This window comes from Condylura cristata, unplaced genomic scaffold (genome assembly GCF_000260355.1).
Source record: "Condylura cristata isolate star-nosed mole 26May11 unplaced genomic scaffold, ConCri1.0 scaffold00002, whole genome shotgun sequence".
Taxonomy (NCBI): Eukaryota; Metazoa; Chordata; class Mammalia; order Eulipotyphla; family Talpidae; genus Condylura; species Condylura cristata.
In genome coordinates, this window is record NW_004567103.1 from 15660512 (window position 1) to 15679728 (window position 19217).

Genomic DNA, 19217 nt, shown 5'->3' on the forward strand with positions numbered 1-19217 from the left:
GTGAGGCAGTGATCTAGTTTCATTTTTTTGCATGTAGCTTCCCAGTTTTCCCAGCACCACTTGCTGAACAAATTTTCTTTGTTCCCACAATGGAAATTTTTATGTAAGTATTTGAAGTATAAATATGTGACTAAAAGGAAATACCAAGTATGATTAAAACTTTTTTTTTTATAAAACTTCAGACATTAGACTGATTTTGATCTTCAGCCACATTTGCAAAGAGGATTACTTTGATGATAATATTCATAACATAGGGTTTTGGGACTGAGATCTAAATTTTGCCTAAAATGTTTCATGATAAGGCAGTATATTTTTGTGGTGGAATTTTACCTTCTCAGTTTGCTAAATTAAGTAAAAGTAAAATGAATGCAGTGTACTGTCCCATGAAGAAATAGGTGTTTATATATAAATTTTTTAATTCGAATACTGGCTTAAGCTAGAAATAACTAGTTATTGAATGATATATGTGTGGAGTCACAAATGTAATGATTTGTGACAGTACTTTCTGTGATTTCCTGAAGTTAGATGTTTTTTGATGGCATCACTAGAGCATTTAGCTTTTAATTTTCATGTCTAGCTTTCAGTTCATTGTATTTTATTCTTAACTGTGGAATTTCATAATATTGGGTTTATTTCTTTTACCTGTCACCAAGTTTTCCAGAAGTTGAAGTGAGTATTATTTTTCTATTTTTTCACTGTTGCAAAAGATTTCCTTTATGATTCCTTTTTTTCTAGTTTAGTGATATTATAGCCAAGTGGATAGAAAGCCTGATGTAAAAGCATCTAAAAGCAGTCTCTTTCGTTTTCACAACTTGATTCATTTTGAATGGAAGAAGGAGGTCCATTTTTCAGCCTTCCTTTTACTAATAAGTGTTGTCACCTTCAGTTCCATAAATGCGTTGTTTGACTCTGCCAACAGTAGGCTTTTGGTCTTGCCCTATAGTATGTTGTATTATCTGTGTTTTCATTTTTTAGGACATTTGCTTTTATCTGAGAGTGATTTTTGTTTCTGATTGTCAGTGCCATTTCAGTTGCAAATAGCATATCTCCAGAAGAATAACAATATGTTATTTATTTACTGTTCTAGCTTTTGAAGAGAGGGAGCAAATTCCACGATCTTCCTAGGAGGGTAGTCTCCCTTTGAACATTTAATAGATCTCCATTTTAATACTTTTTCTTGTCTTCATTGTATTATATAACAATTTGTGTGGTGCTGTCAATTCAGGAAATGTTTTTTCTACTCCTTTTTGTATGATTTTGTTTTTCCTTCTTAAAAGTAGCATAAAGTGACTAAACATAGATTCAAGAATTAGTCGTGCATGCAGTTAAGTGAAAATGCACATGCATTTATGAGTGGTTACTAGAGATTTAGAATAAAGGAATACCTTTATGTATAATGCAAGCTTTTATAAAAGTTATTGTAGCTCAGATTCATAAGCTACATTAGTATGCAGATTCCAGGCATTGCTAAGACTCAAGTGCTACCATAATGACTAATGACTTTGAGCATAGCAGTACTTTGAGAATTGGGCTGTTTACCTATATATAAAAAGGTAGTAAGATCAGCAGAATGAAAGCTTACCTGATCAGGACATGATCATGAATGGCAGACATGATCATGAATACATCTGGGCTAAAAGCATCTCTTTAATTTTAGTAAAATAGGTATTTCTTCCTTTGTTTCTGCAAAATGATAGATAACTGCAGTCAAAAATCTTAAAATTTAATAATGAAAAACGAGGAAGGTGAGATAAGAGTAATAAATATTTTGTAAGGCTAGTAGTTTGACATTTTAAAGTATGTATTTTGCCATACACAGGAATTTCCTGTGTTTTATATAGATGACACAACTTATGTGAAATCATTTCGGTTTGGAAGCTATTAGTTGAGAAAGCCAACAAGTGGTCTTGCATATACATCTTACTCTCCCAAAAGAGAGACTATGAGTTCACCTTTCTGTTAAACTATTTAAGTGGAAGATGATGGAATAATATGAATTTTATAAGTAGTATTACAGATGTAAAACATTTTGATTAATTTGTATCTAAGTTTGTAGAAAATGACCTATTTTGAGATTTTGATGTATGTAAAGAGATTAACAATAATAGTATATGTTGTATTTTAGGTGAGTTTGTTTAGGAGAGTTGTGAAAGTTCTGATTATTTAACATGGAAAATACGGTGAAGAATTCTTACTGAAGTTTGCTTAACTTTTGAGTAAATAAAACTTAAAATATCATTAGTCTTTAAAGCTCACTAATTAAGTAGTGTTTTGACTATAGATTCAGCCATTTCATTAATAGCATTAATATATCACTAATTGCTGAAAGGTTAAAGCATTTTTATTATTATTATTATAAATTTATTTGTGCATACAGAACTGGGATACAGGCCAGAGGTTCAGGGACGGTGAGAAGCTTCACCATAGAGCGGGGAGCAGAACAGATAGATCGAGGAAGTACACTGCTGAGGCTTGCAGCAGGTGGGTCAGGAGAGGTCTGCCATGCCATGTGGTCACCTCAGGGGCAGGCGGGAATCGAATTCATGCTGAAGTGGCTTTAGCTTCTTAGTGCTGTGTTTTAACCCGCTGCGCCACCAGGGAGGGCCAGTTAAGGCATTTTATTCTTGCTTCTTGTTTAGTAAATCAGATAGTTTTTATCTCAATAGAGTTCACTAAGAAGTTGATAAAATTATTGAAAATGAAATACATTTTTTTCTATAACTTGCAAGTTAAAGAGTTGGATTTTGCATTTGTAAGAATAAAGTCTTCGCTCACTGGATACAAAGCCAAATGCATTATTCTCGTCATACTCCTTCACACTAAGTGTTTGGTAAGAAATTTTTGCTATTTAGTACTTTTTGCCTTATTTCTCTCCTACTTAGTCATATTTGCGTGATTTATTGTAAGAGAGGTACAATAAATGAAATATGAGTAGAGATACTTGGCATTTACTTAAATTGTTAATTTTCTTAATAAGATAAAGAATAGAGTTTGAAGATTTTTAAAAACTGATCTAGGAGTTGGAGGATATCTAAATTCTCACCTTTCTGGTGCTACTGCAAAAGCAGCTTAAATCTCTGAGGACTTAAGTTTCCTTATTTATGAAGAATTGATTAGATGAAGTGTTACAGGTTTCAACTAGCCTGTCTCAGGGCCAGAGCATGTAGTTTATTTGGTTTAGGCCAACACAGCCATCTAATTTTTGTGTCCTTAGGTATAATGTGCATTGTCCTATTTGTTTCATTCTACACAACTTAATTCTACAGCACTAGGCTCCTCATTTTATGTAGTCTGATTGGGACTTGTAGCATTTCAGCTGTAACCCAGCTTTTAAAAGATTCAGTTTTTAATGCTATAACCACGCCTTTTAACAAAACACTGTCATTATTCAAACATGTTCTGGATCTAGACGTTCCTTAGCATTCTTTTGTTGTTATTAGGTGGCACAGGGAGTTAGCAGATTGCCTGCTTGGATAAACTATCAGAAGGTTGTATTCATTCTGCTCAGTAATCGTATTAGGATGTTAGATTTTTTTCCCTCCTACTTTAAAGAACAGCTGCTATACAGATGAAAATTTTATGCCATGAGACCTATTTACACTATGAAAGCATTGGCATCTTCCCCATTACCATCTTGGTATGTACCATGTCATTTTTCCTGATGCCATATTACATTCTAGTATCTGTTACATACACATTCTGTTGATTGACTAATGCCAGTACACTGTCAAAATTAATAGATAACATTTTCACCTGATTTTTTAACATTTAAAATTTTCAATCAAATTGATAAAATGGATAAACATTCAGTACAGGCACAGCTTATTATTATTATTATTTTACATTAGCCATTCATTTGTTAACATAGATACCAGAGGAGTATTAAATGATCAGTATTTAATTTTGCTCTACTGACATAGTCACTTATCTACATACCCTGTTTTTGAATATTCTGAAAATATCACTGGAAATATACAAAGGGAGCCACATACATAGGTGCTTAAAAAGTATGAAAGTAATTTATGTGCAAAATAATGAGTTTTGTAGATAAATTCTACTTGTTTGTGCCCAAGGGTGCAATAGTGAAACAATGTCATGATATTAGATGTGTTATTTAAGATGTTTTACTATTTAAAATTATTAAATAATTCCACTTCACATCTTTTCAGTACCTAAAATAAAAGTAAAACTGGTTGTGCACCATTTCTCACATTACTAGTATTTGTCATGTTTTTGAAGCCAATTTCAAATAAACCTAGGTCTATAATACTTCCAAAATATTTGATTGCCAGCTTTAAAATATTGTTCTTACATTGTTTTCAGAATATATTTTGCATTTAGACATTTTCATTCAAGAAAATGATTTTGCTTTTAACATTGAAATAAATATCAAGGAATATTTTTCTTTTTTATTATCTTTCTGACATTCAGATATGCTCCCACATAACACTATTCTGCAAAAGGTTAGCCATTTTAAGTTGGAACTGAGGGAAAAGCAGAATCTGAAATACATGACTCTTTTCATGTTTGTCGGTAGTTCTTGACCTTTGTTCCTTAGTTGACTTTGTAACAAAAATTCAAGACACATCAAGTTCATGTCAGATGTAGGAATTTTTCTTTGCCATTGTGTATTATGGCTTGGGATTGTCTTAATATCACCTTTGGACCCTTAAAATATGGGCATAATTACAAAACCTATTTAAAAGTTGAATATTTATTGATGGAAAATAAAGCAATAGGTTTTTATATCATTTAACCTTGCATACTTAGAGGTATGATAGGCATTCTAGTTCAGTTTTGAGTAAAATTTAGGACTAGATTAATTAAAATAGGATGTGGCAGGAAATATCAGGAATATTTAAAAAAAATTTTTTTGAATAGACTTCTCTGCTTAATGACAGAGGCTGTGACTCCTCTTATACTTAGTAGATGCTTCACAGATGTGAGATAAAGAGAGTACCAGAGTGGAGCTGCTGTATTAAGAAATGCTAATATTTAACTTGTTTTTTGGTGACCTTTGCAATTTTATGTTCTGCATTTGATTTTATAAATTATAAAATAAAACTAGATTGCCAAAATTTTATCATCTTAAATTCTGAGTCTAGATATTTAAAAATTTATAACTATTATAGGATTACTTTGAAAGAGTAAGACTGTAGATCTCATACATTTTTTTCCCCCTCAAAAAGTACCACTGCTTTTAATCCTGTCTTCTCTCTTCCTTCCAATTCTGAATATTCACTCATGTATAGAAATGACATTTTACTAATATGTCCATTTGGGGTAATAGAGAAGAAAGTTAAAAATGATATTTCATAAAGTCTGGGTTAGTCTAAAATAAACTTTTACAGAAGAACTCTAGGAAAATCTTGAATTTCTTTATTTTTCCATTGATGGTTTTTGTTCTTGATAATTTTTTTTTTTTTTAAGATTTATTTATTTGTACATACAGAGCTGTGGTACAGGCCCAGAGGCTCAGAGGCGGTGAGAGGCTTCACCAGAGACAGAGTGGGGATCAGAACAGGCAGATCTATGAAGTACACTGCTAAGGGGAGCAGCAGGCGGGTCAAGAGAGGTCTGCTGTGCCATGTGGTCACCTCTGGGGCAGGCAGGAATCGAACTCATGCGGAAGTGGCTTTAGCTTCTCAGTGCAGTGCTTTAACCCACTGCGCCACCAGGGAGGGCCCAATTCTTGATAATTTTTAATAGGTCTAGTGACCTTTTATTTCTCATCCACAAATGAATCTAATTGTGTATCAAATGCAGTTCTGAGACTATTGTGTTCCTTGTGTCAGATCACATCACCTGTTGGCTCAGAAGGAGTTAAATTTACAGGTACATGCAGTTTCCAGAATCTACTAATAGCTTTTAGGTCATTCTACTCTTTTTTTTTTTTTTTTAAGATTTATTTTTTTTTATTTATGTATTCAAGAACTGGGTGTAGGCCACATGTGGGGGGCTGGGGGGTAGGATGTATGTGAGAGGATTCACCAGAGACAGAGTATGGAGCAGAACATGGCAGTCTACTGAAATATACTGCTGAGGGGAGCAGTGGGTGAGACAGGCAAGGTCTTTCTGCAACATGTTGGTCAGCACCCTGGCCAGGGATGAAACTTACGTTCCCAGTTGCTGGCTATAGCTTCACAGTGCTGAGATTTTAACCCCAGCGCCACCAGGGAGGCCTAAGTCATTCTACTCTTGAATTAAGTAGGCATCAGCTGGGCAGGATTTGTCATTGCACTTTTCTAGAGTTTTCAAAATATGGCTAATTAGTTTATTTTTAGCAAATATGTCTGATTTTCAACCAAAAGCCTAGGTGTAAACAGTTATAAATATTTTCTATTGAATTTCAAGTGTTACTTGTAACATTTTGATATTCAAAACTAAAACAGTTCAGAGTGTGGACTGTGACTGTTACTGTGTAATAATTTTAATTGGTGTGCATAGAATTCTGTACTGGTTATACCTATAGCAAATATTGTAAGAATATTTTTCTTTTATATTAACAACACTTAGCAAGTAAGAAGACCTGAATTGCTGTCCCAACTTTTCCAGTAACCTCTGCTGTTAAGTTTCTGTTCCATGGACAGTGTATTAAAAAGCTGGAGAATATGGCCCTCCCTGGTGGCGCAGCGGGTTAAAGCACAGCACTAAGAAGCTAAAGCCACTTCCACATGCGTTCGATTACCGCTTGCCCGGGAGGAGATCCACATGGCGCGGCAAACCTCTCCTGACCCTCCCGCTGCTCCCCTCTGCAGTGTACTTCGTGTATCTGCCTGTTCTGCTCCCCACTCTGTCTCTGGTGAAGCCTCTTGCTGCCCCTGAGCCTCTGGCCTGTACCCTAGTTCTGTATGCACAAATAAATCTTTAAAAAAAAAAAAAAGCTGGAAAATACATACGGTTTTCTATCTCTATGGTGCTTCTCCAGTGATCAAACAGGTTGTTAAGCAAAATAATTTTGAACAGGAAATTATGTGAATTATTTGTTTTATATTGAACATATTTAGTGTTGTACTAAGTTTCCAGAATGCTTTTTACATTTTATCCTTAGTAGTCCTGTGAAATAGGTGCCTTTTTTCATTTTCTTTTTGCCCACAGATAGAGAAACAGAAGCGTTCAAACAATGATCCCAACACAAGTTTTTGGAATAGTTAAGTAATTTGAGTTCACAATATAAATTTAGTTACCTACCATCAAAAACAAGAGCATGAATCCTTCCTTGGTGGTGCAGCACTCAGAAGCTAAAGCCACTTACGCATGAATTCGATCCCCACCCTGGAGGTGAACCACGTGGCGTGGCAGACCCGCTCACTGCTCCCCTCAGCAGTGTACTTTCTCAGTTGGCCTCTTCTGCTCCCCGCCCTGTCTTCTGGTGAATCCTCTCACTAACCCTGCACCTCTGGCCTATACCCCAGTTCCATATGCATAAATAAATAAATCTTAAATAAGGCCCTCCTTGGTGGCGCAGCGGGTTAAAGCACAACACTAAGAAGCTAAAACCATTTCCCCATGAGTTTGATCCCTGCCTGTCCCTGAGGTGACTACATGGCGCGGCAGACCTCTCCTGACCTGCCCTCTGCTCCCCTCAGCAGTGTACTTCATAGATTTGCCTGTTCTGCTCCCCACTCTGTCTCTGGTGAATTCTCTCACCCTCCGTATCTCTGGCCCAGTTCTGTATGAATAAATAAATCTTAAATAAATAAAAACAAGGGCATGATATATTGATGACAAATAGCACTAAAAAACTTAGAGCAGGATAGATATAAAATAGATATGTATGTATCATGGCCTTCCTCCTTAAGTGACAGTCAGTATACCAACATGTAGAAGTTGCCAGTGTCCTGCTATCCAAAACTGGTCTTTGGCATTCCTGCGGGGAACATTATTTTTTTTTCAGGCTTTTGCTACCGAGGAGCCAGTGAGTAGAGTGTCCCTCACCAGTGCCAATGACTTGAGCTTTTTAACCTGGAACCATGAAACGGCTTTTTGAAGGTAGCAGAAGGCTGTTTGCTGCAAAGTTCTGCCCATCTATAATCTATAGGCTATATACTGTCAAGTCCCAAACTGGGTTCGCTTTATTTAACAAACACTGCTGCGTAGCCGCTGCTGTGCAACCAGCTGAATGAGGTGCTGTAGACTGAAACACATGCCGAACCTTTCCAGTCCATCAGGGTGAGCGCTGTGGTTGATGAGCTCAAGGTCAAACAGTAGTGTGCTGAATGAAGTAAAGGAGGGAGGGTCTTTTTAATTCACCTTCATTTCATTAACTGCTGAAGTAAAACTTAGATTTTTATTCTTGTATGTGAAATGGTGTATTCACCTAGGTTTTTCCAGGGCCTGTAATTTGTTAATTGTTTGGTACAACATTGCTTAGTCCTTTGAAGGAAAGAATTCTTGTATTTTCTTTATGTGGAAAACCAGTTTTACTGTATTTTGTTTTGGTATAAAAAAAAGTTTCTGTTTCAGAATAATACTTCAAACAACTCTAAAGAAGTGAAATCATTTGGGTAAATTGTTTAATTCAATGAGAAAGAAGTAGTGCTCACTTGATGCTTTTCTTTGTTTTGGTCCTTGTTTTTGTCAGGGGTGAAAGCATGTCTACAAAGGAAAGAATGTGAACAGGAAGAAAAGTATGAAATTCCTGAAGGACCAAAGAGAAGCAGGCTTAATAGAGAACAGCTGGTATTTTTCTTTCATTGTTCTTCTTATAACTTAACATTACTTGTACCATCAGGAAAAATTTCTCCTGCCCTTTCAACAAGTACAGGTGACTGATTAAGATTTTAATTGTGCTTGTTTCAAGTACTTGATTTTGAGAGATGATCATATAAGCAGTAAAATGTAAAAGGTAATAATTTCAGACTGTTAATGGATTTTTGGCATTTTGAACATTCCCATAAAGCTCAGATACAGGAAGTACCTTGAAAGAAGACTTATGGCTGCTGTTTGGATTTCGTTACCGTATGTTTTTATTGCCACATATTGCAGTTTTAATGGATAATATTCCATTATCCTATTGATATTTAAGTATACTAGAAATGATGAAGAAAAATAATTTTTATAGAAGGGAATTGTTAAGCTTTCCCCCCCATACAGCTCACAGAATTGTGTGTCATAGCTAATTGGATCCCCAGCTGTGGCTTCAGAACATATTACACCCCCAGGAATACGTGTCTGGAACCCTGGAGGCTGCCTCCGACTTTGCTTAGTATCCCAGAGCATATTTCAGATTACCTAGGAATTTTTCAGCTTAAATCTCAGCAAATAAGATTAAATATTCTGATAAAAGAAGCTTGATGAACAGTTTTTGTTTGCTTTAAAAAAATTACATACAAAGCATACTTAAAATGTGAGGAGACTAAAAATTACCTGGCATGGTGACAGAGTCTTAACAGAAAAAACTGTAAATGTGTGAAACCTTTATTTGCGTTAGTATTTTTCTTGACCCAAATAGTTGTATTGAAATACAGCTTGTCCTACCTATCACCTCATTAAGTAGCTTCTCACAGCTCATAACTGCTGTTTTTATTTCCCTCATTCATATGCAATGTTTTTAAATATTGTGACTTAACTTTCAAGATGCATTTTTTGGGCATAATTTCAGTTGCCAAAGCTATTTGATGGATGCTACTTCTACTTCGGGGGAACCTACAAACACCATCCAAAGGACAACCTTATCAAGCTTGTCAGTGCTGCAGGAGGCCAAGTTCTCAGCCGAAAGCCCAAGCCTGACAGCGATGTGACCCAGACCATCAATACAGTGGCTTACCATGCCAAAGCTGACTCTGACCAGCGCTTCTGCACACAGTACATCATCTACGAGGACTTGTCTCATCATCGCCAAGAGAGGGTCCGTCAGGGCAAAGTCTGGATTGCTCCTTCCAGCTGGTTTATAGACTGTGTGATGGCCTTTGAGTTGCTCCCTCTTGACAACTGAATACCTTACCTGATGAATTGTTCAAATTGAACTTCACTGTGAGATCCCAAAATTTGCACTGTTTGAATCTTTCACATTTTTACAATAGGTAGACTCATTCCTATTACTTTTTTTCTTTGAATTGAAAAGTAAATTTTGTGTCAGCTTAGGAATTCATTCTGTTTACTGAAGTTGCTTTGAAGGACTTTACAACTGGCTTATGTTTTGTTTCATCATGTCTTTCTAGTCAAATTGTCAGCTATCAAAGATTAATGAGAGGGCATCAGAACTGTTGGTTCAATATGGAAGGGGTATCATTATTGTCTCAGCTGTTTAATGCTCTTTGATGAAAAGAAATCCATACCTGCCACTAGCAGATGTACTTGTCATTCTTTAGTAAAGTCAAATAATTCTCAGTCTCTTGTAGTAAAAATTGAGTACCAGTCTAAATGTTACCCCCCAGAGTTAAATTCTCCTGTGTATAGTTGTCTTCCTCTTTTTCTGTATTTAGTTTCTTAACAATTAACTTGGAAACCTGTTCCACATTTTCATCCTTAATTTTAGCTTGTATATTCATCAGGCAATCATGATTTGAACCTTGATTGTGTTACTCTTTGGTGAAAAAAAACCTTGGTCTCATGGCATATATTTTTATTGTGTACCCGTAGTGTTACCTATCAGATTTTAGCTATTTGCTATATGTATATATACATGGAGCATTTTCTCTAACACAATTTTATATCAATATTTCCTAAGTTTCACCAGACTAACAAATTGTCATCCGAATGTTAATACATTAAATTATGCAGCAGTTTTTTTCTGGTAGACATTGCTAGGTATTGTTAAAGTAATTTTTTGAAGGTTTGATTTTTCTTCAAGTATTTTAAAAATGCATGCATTGCTGTGGAGGCAGAAGTTTGGGATTACTTAATGTTGAGCAGACTTTTTATCCATCTGGTACAAAAGGCCGTAACAAGTCTGGAGGTAGGAGTGAAGGACTTGCTGCTCACTTACTTAATTTTTTTTGTTTGTTCCCCTCCTGCTTTGTCATGTTTTGTTCACCCACTCTTAAGGAGTTTTATTACTCATTTCTTAAATAACTTATTTTGACAGCAGTTTTGATGCGAAGCTCTAGAAACTTGTACTTTTCGGTATAGATATACTTTCATTATTTCATTTTTCAGTGAAAACAATTCACAGTGCCAAGACCATGCCAGCTGCAGTGTGGTGGGCAGGACTGGGCAGGACTGGGCAGGAGCCGAGAATGGCGGAGGTTGAGCCCACCCGGGTGGTTGCCGCTGTCGCAGTGTTCTCTTTGGTGGATGGTATCAAAGCATTTTTTACGAAGCAGAATTCTTTAAAAAGTCTTCCTGGAAATGGAGTGGTCTTACAATAATAAAGACACGAGAAGCGAGATACTGTGAGAACGCAGTTTGATTTCTCCGAGCCAAAGAAGACAGTTTGTTAAATAAGGAAGCATTTGAAAGGAGAGTCTGTGAACTTTGGTGAACTTTTAAAGATCCACTTTTTAAAAAGTTTGATATTCTTATTATTTCAGACTTCATTTTAGCTTATTTCCTTCTTTGACATGTTACTTTTTCATATCAAGAAATATATTATGTGAGCAAGTTAATATGCTGCTGACCCTGACCTTCAGGGGTGAGTTAGCTCGCAGACATACATTCTCTTTAAGTGGTAATGTGTTTGCCCCACGTTTCTGTCTACCGGAGAATGATGAACACCACAGCCCCAAACTGAACGGAGGGGTTAGATAATGTTTGGATTAAATAATTTAAGACTCTGGGTTTTGGGTTGTCATTTTTGATTTATAATGGACTTTTAGTCACTTTCTATTGCCTCATTGGTCACCTTCCTAGACAGGTGCGCGTCTATTTTTCTGATTTAAATTCCTTTTTGTAAATCACCTCTGGGCGTTGATGCTCACTTACTTCAGTTATTTGTTTGTTCCCCTCCTGCTTTGTCATATTTTGTCCCCCCACTCTTAAGCAGTTTTATTATTGGTTTCTTAATAATTTATTTTGACAGCAGTTGATTGATGTGGAGCTCTGAAAATTTGTACTTTTCTGTATAGATATACTTGTAATTGTTTTCTTTTTTCAATCATAGATGCGAGCTTCCTTTTTGTTTACTATAAATCATTAAAGTTATTTTTGTTTCCATCTCTCTGTGTCTTTGAAAGTGGTTTGTTCTGTGCTAGTGAGGAGTCAGACTGAGAAAGGCCTGTGAGAATCTTTCAATTAGCAAAAGCTACTTTTGAACACTAATGCCCTTTAATTTTGGGTAGAAATATTTCTAAAGCACACTGGCTGCTTTATGGTACTTAATAATTTTCAAATACAATATGACTTATTAGGAGGGAGTTATGATCAAGTGTGTCAATCATTGCAGAAATTACTTCATGTATAATTTATGCAGCCAAACTTCTGTGTAGGGTAGATGGAAGTGATCAGGTCCGTTGTCGCCCCACCCCACTCCACCCCCCTGCCATTAGCATCAGTGATCGACACCTGTGGTCTTATACGCGTGCCTGGTGCACCTGGAGTGCTGGTGGCACCTGGAGTGTGGCATGGCGCATCTGAGCCAGAGACTGAGCATATAGAGGTAACAGCAGAGCCGCAGGGTAGAGCGCTGATGGCAGATTTGGTGGGGCGCATCAGAGAACTGCTAAGAGCAAGGAAGGTGCAGGGATTTGCAGGGCGGGGCCCAAGTTGCTGTCTTCCTGCTGGCTTGTCTCCCTTTGCCTGTGGGGATGATGTCATGGGCTCTCAGAGTCTCTCACTGATGATGAACCTACCTGGCTTGGGATGTTTGTACAATACTTGGGTGATTTTCATTATAAAATGGGTTAACATCTTTACAATCCATTTGGCTGTGGAGGACATGGGAAATTTTCTTTAGGGTAAAGGCTTCATCATCACTTGACATCATCCGTACAAAATGCAGGGTATACCCTACAGATTTAATTGAGACTTAAGAGTTACCTTAAAATACAAAAGTTGGAAAATGAGCCTTAAGTGAGGATTTTCATGAGTTGAGGCGATTTTACATCTAGCACCTATGGTTAGAAACTAACCAGGAAAGTAAAAAGGAATTCAGCCTTTTGGTAGCAGCACTAGTCTGCCTCACTTTGCCTGTGAGAATCTCGGGTTAGGATGATGAAACAGGCCCAGAAAACTAGACCTCACGTGTAGCTCATTGGCAGAGCTCAGGTTAAATGCTGCCTTAGGGTTCTGCCACAGGCCTCTCAGGAAACTGAAGTGTGAGCGTTTGCCTTTATGAGAGTCCATGACGTGACTTCTACCTGAATGAACCTACCAGCTGGGCTTGGGCATCTCGAAAGAAGGTGTCATCTGTTAATGTATGTTCTGTGGTCCCACTTCTGCTTCCGTGACCCTAATTTTCAGACCATAAGTGTTCTTAAAATTTTTCTCAATCCATTTCAAGCAGTTACAAGTCACTGCTTTGGCACCATTTATTGTTGGAAATTTACCTGTGAGGTAGGTAGTCATACCCTGTAGGAATAGTATTTGGCTCAGTACACATTGCTATGCAGGTGTGGGTGGGTGTGTGTCTGGATGTAACTATATATTATGTATGTGATATATTTTGATTCCCCAAGATGTATGGGCTTTGTTATACAATATGATGATACATACGTTTTTAATTGTAGTCATACTTTCTTTTTTTAGATGAGTACTAACCCTTAGTTATGACATCTGATGGCAAATTGGATCTTTTTCTGGACTGGTAATAATAATTAACATGTACAGTGTTTAACTTATAAGAGGATTAGTACATTCTGAAAAGTAAATGAAGATTGTAAAGGTTTTTTCTACTGACCTTTTTGGTGACATAAGCACGAGAGCAGGTAGTTGACTTTCACCAATGTCCTCTTACTTAAAGGGCTTTGCAAAGATTCACTAGCAATTATACATAATGCATTTTATCCTTTTAAAAATGTAGATGTGGCTTTATGTTTCAAGAGGAAGTCAAACAGTTCTCATACTGATTTGCTCACTCAACATTGATTCATGGAATATTTTATTGAGAAACTACTGGCTCTCAGGCTTTGTAGCTGCTCTGGCACAACTAAAGTGAAAAGATTTGGCCACAGCCCTGGCGAGCCTTCCAGTGTGAGCGCCAAACAGGTCATCAGATGATTGCACAAACATGGCTTGATGCAGGCCATCTCTGTGTCCTGCAGTGTTTACACTAGCGCTGAGGCCTGCACAGCGGTGGGCACTTTGCATCAGTACACTTTGAGAAGGTGGCCTCCCACACGGACTCTCTGCTGAGCAGAAGAGGCAAGTGTGTTTGCCCTGGTCACCATCAGGCACTTTTGAACAGGTAACTGGGATTCGTTCTTAGGATCAAATACATGAATAGTTGCCTTGATATTCACTAGCCATTTTTTAATTCCCCTTGAGTAGAAGAGAATGGCATCTCATCAATACTTTATTAGGGACTTTTTTTTTCTTTAATTGGAAGTCAAGTCAGAAGTGGGAAATGGAGATTACTGAAACCATGAATAGGAAATGAGTTTTTGCTATCCGCGTTTAATTTGCTAAGTTAGCAAATTTAATCTTAAGATAATTTAAGCAGTAAAGTGATCCAGGTTACTTCACTTACCCTTTAAAATGCATCTTTTTAATATTCATGTTGTTTTTCTATGAATTTAGACGAAGTCACTAGAAGGGAGGTATTTTTGAATGTAAGATTTTAAAAATAGCTTGGTATTTAAAAATTTTCCATTTGGTAACAACTATATAGATAATTTTTAAAAAGTCAAATGATGCTAAAATTTAGACTGAAAAGCATCAGCCTCCTGGATCTCTCTTGCAAGCGCTACTCAGAGGACTACTTTGTATACTTACTAGTTTCCCTTGGTATTTACCTTCTATAGAACAAGCAGATGTATACAGCTTCTTTCCTCTATCTTAGATAATTACTGGTTTTCCTTTATGGTAAATGATCAATTTTGTCTCTCAGATTCTTTCTTTCCTTTGCTCAGACTTCCCAATATGTAATTTAAATCACAGTTCTGGGTTTTTCTCAATGATGACTATGGAAATATTCACCGCTCTTCCAAGTGTTTGCATGATTGCATTTCCTATTTTGCAAACCCTTTTTTGTTTTCCTTGAGTTTTTATTAGTTTAAATAATCTATGCTAAATTGTTGAACTTATATTGACATCTTCACTACTTTCTGACATCCTTGACAAAGGCCTCCCAGTATAATTTTTCTCAAAGACAGGTCTGTTTGAATAATAGGTGAGTTTTCATTCTCTTGGAAACATCCCTGCAGGCTCTGCCTCTTCCACGTGGACTGCTTGCGGGTGAGATCTGTACAGCTTTCACCCAGCAACTTACTTTTTCCCCAGATCTGGGTTTTCTGATTTTTTTTTTTTTTTACATTTTGATGGAGCATATTTGAAACTTCATGAGAAAGAATGCAATCTGTCAATGTTTTGTCTGAAAAATACTTTGTCATCACACCTGATTTGGGCTCAGTTAAGAATTCTTAGGAAAAGTTGTTTACCCTGGATTGTGGTCATGAAGGTGAAATCAGCCTCTTCACCCTTGTCTGCATCCCCTCTGCAGGCACTGGACTTGACTTCCTTCCACCCACGAAGTCAGTGTCACCCACCACGGGCTGTGCTCAGGGTTACACGGGCAGGCGACAGAGCATTGCCATTAACGCCTGGACTCATGATGAGAATTGGAATTCTTAGCTTTTGTGTCTAAACAATAACAGTGCTTTGAATTGCTTCTGCCACTTGGAAGTAATTGGGCATACTCTTGTAATCTGGTCCTCAGAGTGATGCTTTACTAGGGCAGGTTCTCATTGATTTGGGCTCAGGGTAAATTGCTAACAACTTAGTAAACCGTTTTGGTTTTCTTTTTTCCTGAATACTATGTGGACACTCGATGATTTTCAATGACTGAATTATTCCTTGCCTGGAACAGCAACACTTACCCTATCACAAACCTTTAGTGTATTCAAGGCCAATCTTAGTATTAGGCAGTACAGAGAAATGTGCAAATCTTGTCTTCCTAGCCTATTTAGTAAAGGTAGTATTTGCTAAGGCCTGCTAATTGCAGCTGAAAGAAATCTGTAGAGGGAGGGGCGTTTCAAAAGACCAAAAAGAGCATCAATTAAAGATGCTGCTAACCATAAGGCCTATTGTTGACAACTAACCTGACATTTTGGGTGCTTCAATATAAAATACTTATTAATTTATTACTTGAGGAAGGAGAAAGAAAAAATAAACACAGCATCTATAACAATTGCTTTATATTTTTTCACATTACACTACTACTTCTTAAGAATTGGCATGTAAACTAAGTATCTACTGAAAGATAAACTTGTGGTTTTGTGACACTTCATCTTTAAAAAAATATAGTCATTCAATTTTTTTAATATAGCTACCTTGTGGAATTAGGAGCAATAGACCACTGAGCCTGCTCTGGGTGGTAATTCATAGAAGTATATCCAGGTAGTTATCGCTGGAGAATACTTTAAATATTATATATTAACTTTTTCAGGAAAGGAGTCCATAGAATGTAAAAGAATATAAAAGTTGCACATGACCTTGATGGGATCGTCCCTACTAAAATTGTCAACTGTGGTTAGTGACAGGAAATTGAAATTAAGGCCATTTCCTTCTCTTCTTTTGAACCTTTTGCAAAATTTTGTTCGTTAGAAATCATTTCCATTGTAGGTGATAGTCAGGATCACTAAAAATAGCTTGCTGCTTCAGTTGTCTTGTTTAAATGTTACCTCACAGTTTTCTAAAGGCTCCAGACTTTTTCGTCCTGGTTATTAAATTTTCCTTTCTTCTCCATTTTAAACTTGGGTGTTTTCTTCTTGCCTGTTCTGTCACCAGATATTTTTAGTAGGTGCTTCCTTAATAGAAATGTCTCTGCCTCCACCCCTGCCCTACATTTGAACGGAAGACTGATTGCATTGTCTTCTGCTTTTTTTTGCTTCTGCCAGGCATCCTTTTACTCCATAGCATTATGCTTTTGCTTTGCGCTGTATTTTTACTCCTTATTGACATTCAATGGCATTTAATCTAAAAAATCCTGAGCTTTGATGCTTTGTAGTTATTTTCTAGTTTTGTCATCCAGAAGGAAAAAATGTGCCACGGGATTCTTGGAATTGTCTATATAAAGTCTCTGGAAGTTCATCTACTTCCCTGCCTGGGATATTCTTTTTTCTTTTTTCATTTATTTTAACTAATTGGTTTTCTTCTCTCTTCTCCCCTCCCTGAATTTGTCTTATTTCAAGTCAATGAAGTTATCAAAAGTTACCAAAAATCTTTCTCCAGTTATTGGTGAAGGTCATTGTGCTTGGCTGCTATTTAAGAAATCAGGACTAATTCATGGAAGTACCTTAGATCTGGGGCTGCAGAGCATAAAAGGCTTTCCTGGTGCACACCCACTCCATCAGGTGCTACTTCCATTGTTGTAAACATGTTAAATAATCCTTACAACAGCCTTTTTCCTTTGGTACTATTTTTGTCAAATTTTAAAGATGAGAAAACCGACCCTGTGAGTTTAACTTGCCAACATCTTAAAAATGGTTCTGATCCTGCTGAGAGGTGAACCCAGAAAGTCTGACTCAAGAGGTGGAATCATTAACCATTCCGTCACAACTTCTCCCAACCCACCTATGGCCTCAGAAGAGTCTTTGGTTCAAAGAATGAGCTCCTGTGCTCACTGAAGCAACAATGCTAAAGAGAATGAACTCTGAAAAGTAGTGTGGGAGAGACCGCATCATGGCGGATAACAATGCACAGCTGTACAGCTAACTTGATGGATTGTGACAAGTACTAGCTTCATGTCTGACATTCAGTTTGCTCATCTGTAAAATGGGGACAATAATGTCTTGAAGGATCATGAAGCAGTATTATAAAGAACAAACCATGGCAAAACTTGGGGAGCACTGGAATGCTTTTTTGTAGTAAGCTCAAGCAGCACCAGCTAGGAAAAATCAGACAGAATGAGTAGGAGAGTAAGATTTTTCTGATACATACATTAGAATTTTAAGACCAATTTAAAAAAAAAATAGCTTGGCCTTGCCTGGCAAAAGAATAGCATGCAAATACATTTTTTAAAAAAGGTCACACCCCTGTCTTCAGAAATTGCTTTAATTTGGTTAAACAGAGTGATACCGAAGAGTCAGCATGAGCCTAACTTCCACAGGGAATAATTACCTGCCCCCATGTACTTTCCTTAGTCAACCTCTTAAGTGAGAGCATGCCAAAGAATATGACTGTTTTTTTTCAACCTACCCCTACTCCCAAGGGAAAAACAAACCGAAATCACCAAACATTCACCCAGAAGATAGTGGGCAGATAGACAGAGGTAGTCTATAATGACAGGCTGTAACGTGGTGGCCTCAGAGGTTCATCTGTCATCAGCCAGTGCACACTCATTCTCTGCAGTGACCCTTCTGTACTGGTGCTTTCTTGACCAGATTCAGTGGATTACTAGACCCTTGGACTACAAATAGTTGATTCAGTCTTATTGATCTGTAGTGGAAGATAAAGTCTTTCAATGTGCAGCTTCATTGCTCAAACAATTACATAATCAACAGCTAATTGAACCTTGTATACACATTCAGATGATATTAATTAGCATTTTGGTGTCATTAAACAAAGCTTGAATTCATCTGAGGACAAGTGCAGATACAGTTATCCCAAGTACATAACTAAGAATTGATAACAAGGAAATGGAAGCACCATAGAGGTACTTTTATGATACTGAATTTTACTTAGAAAATTCAGTTGACAATATTTGATAGCTGAGGTAATGAACAGTAGGTAAATAGGTCTTTTAAGCATGTAATTAGTGGATTAGATAAAATAATATTCAAGAACTCAATACAAGCTGATAGAAATACAACCCATGAAAAACAACATCCAAGTTCACCATTAATGGTAAACTTCTAGTGCTAGGAAGTGGCCTGACTGAAAAAGATAACTATTGTTTCCTCCTCCACAACCATGTGCCTTAAATTGGGAGATTATGTGATTTTAATATTCCTTTGAGAGAGGACAGTGGTCTATATACATCTCTTTTGCCTCTGCCCTGATAAAAAAATTAAACTTTACTCTTTCATAATGGTACAGCACCGGGAGAGGCACTCCTGAACCCCCAAACCTGCGTACTCTAAATAGATTCTGCCATTAGCTACATCTAGACAAAACATATAAGACCTTTAATGGAAAACACCTTTAATACAGTTAGTGTGCAATACAGAAAAGACAAAGAA

At 36.9% G+C, this 19217-nt stretch overlaps 1 protein-coding gene across 1 annotated transcript in view; it reads left to right on the forward strand.

Annotated features, from left to right (window-relative positions):
• The window catches only part of BARD1 (BRCA1 associated RING domain 1), a 67548-nt gene extending 57611 nt beyond the window's left edge, over window positions 1-9937 (forward strand). The window contains exons 10-11 of the mRNA XM_012726041.1: window positions 8585-8682; window positions 9605-9937. Coding sequence (XP_012581495.1) covers window positions 8585-8682; window positions 9605-9937 — 431 coding nt within the window. The remainder of the gene's footprint in view (window positions 1-8584; window positions 8683-9604) is intronic.
• Window positions 9938-19217: the final 9280 nt, after the last annotated feature.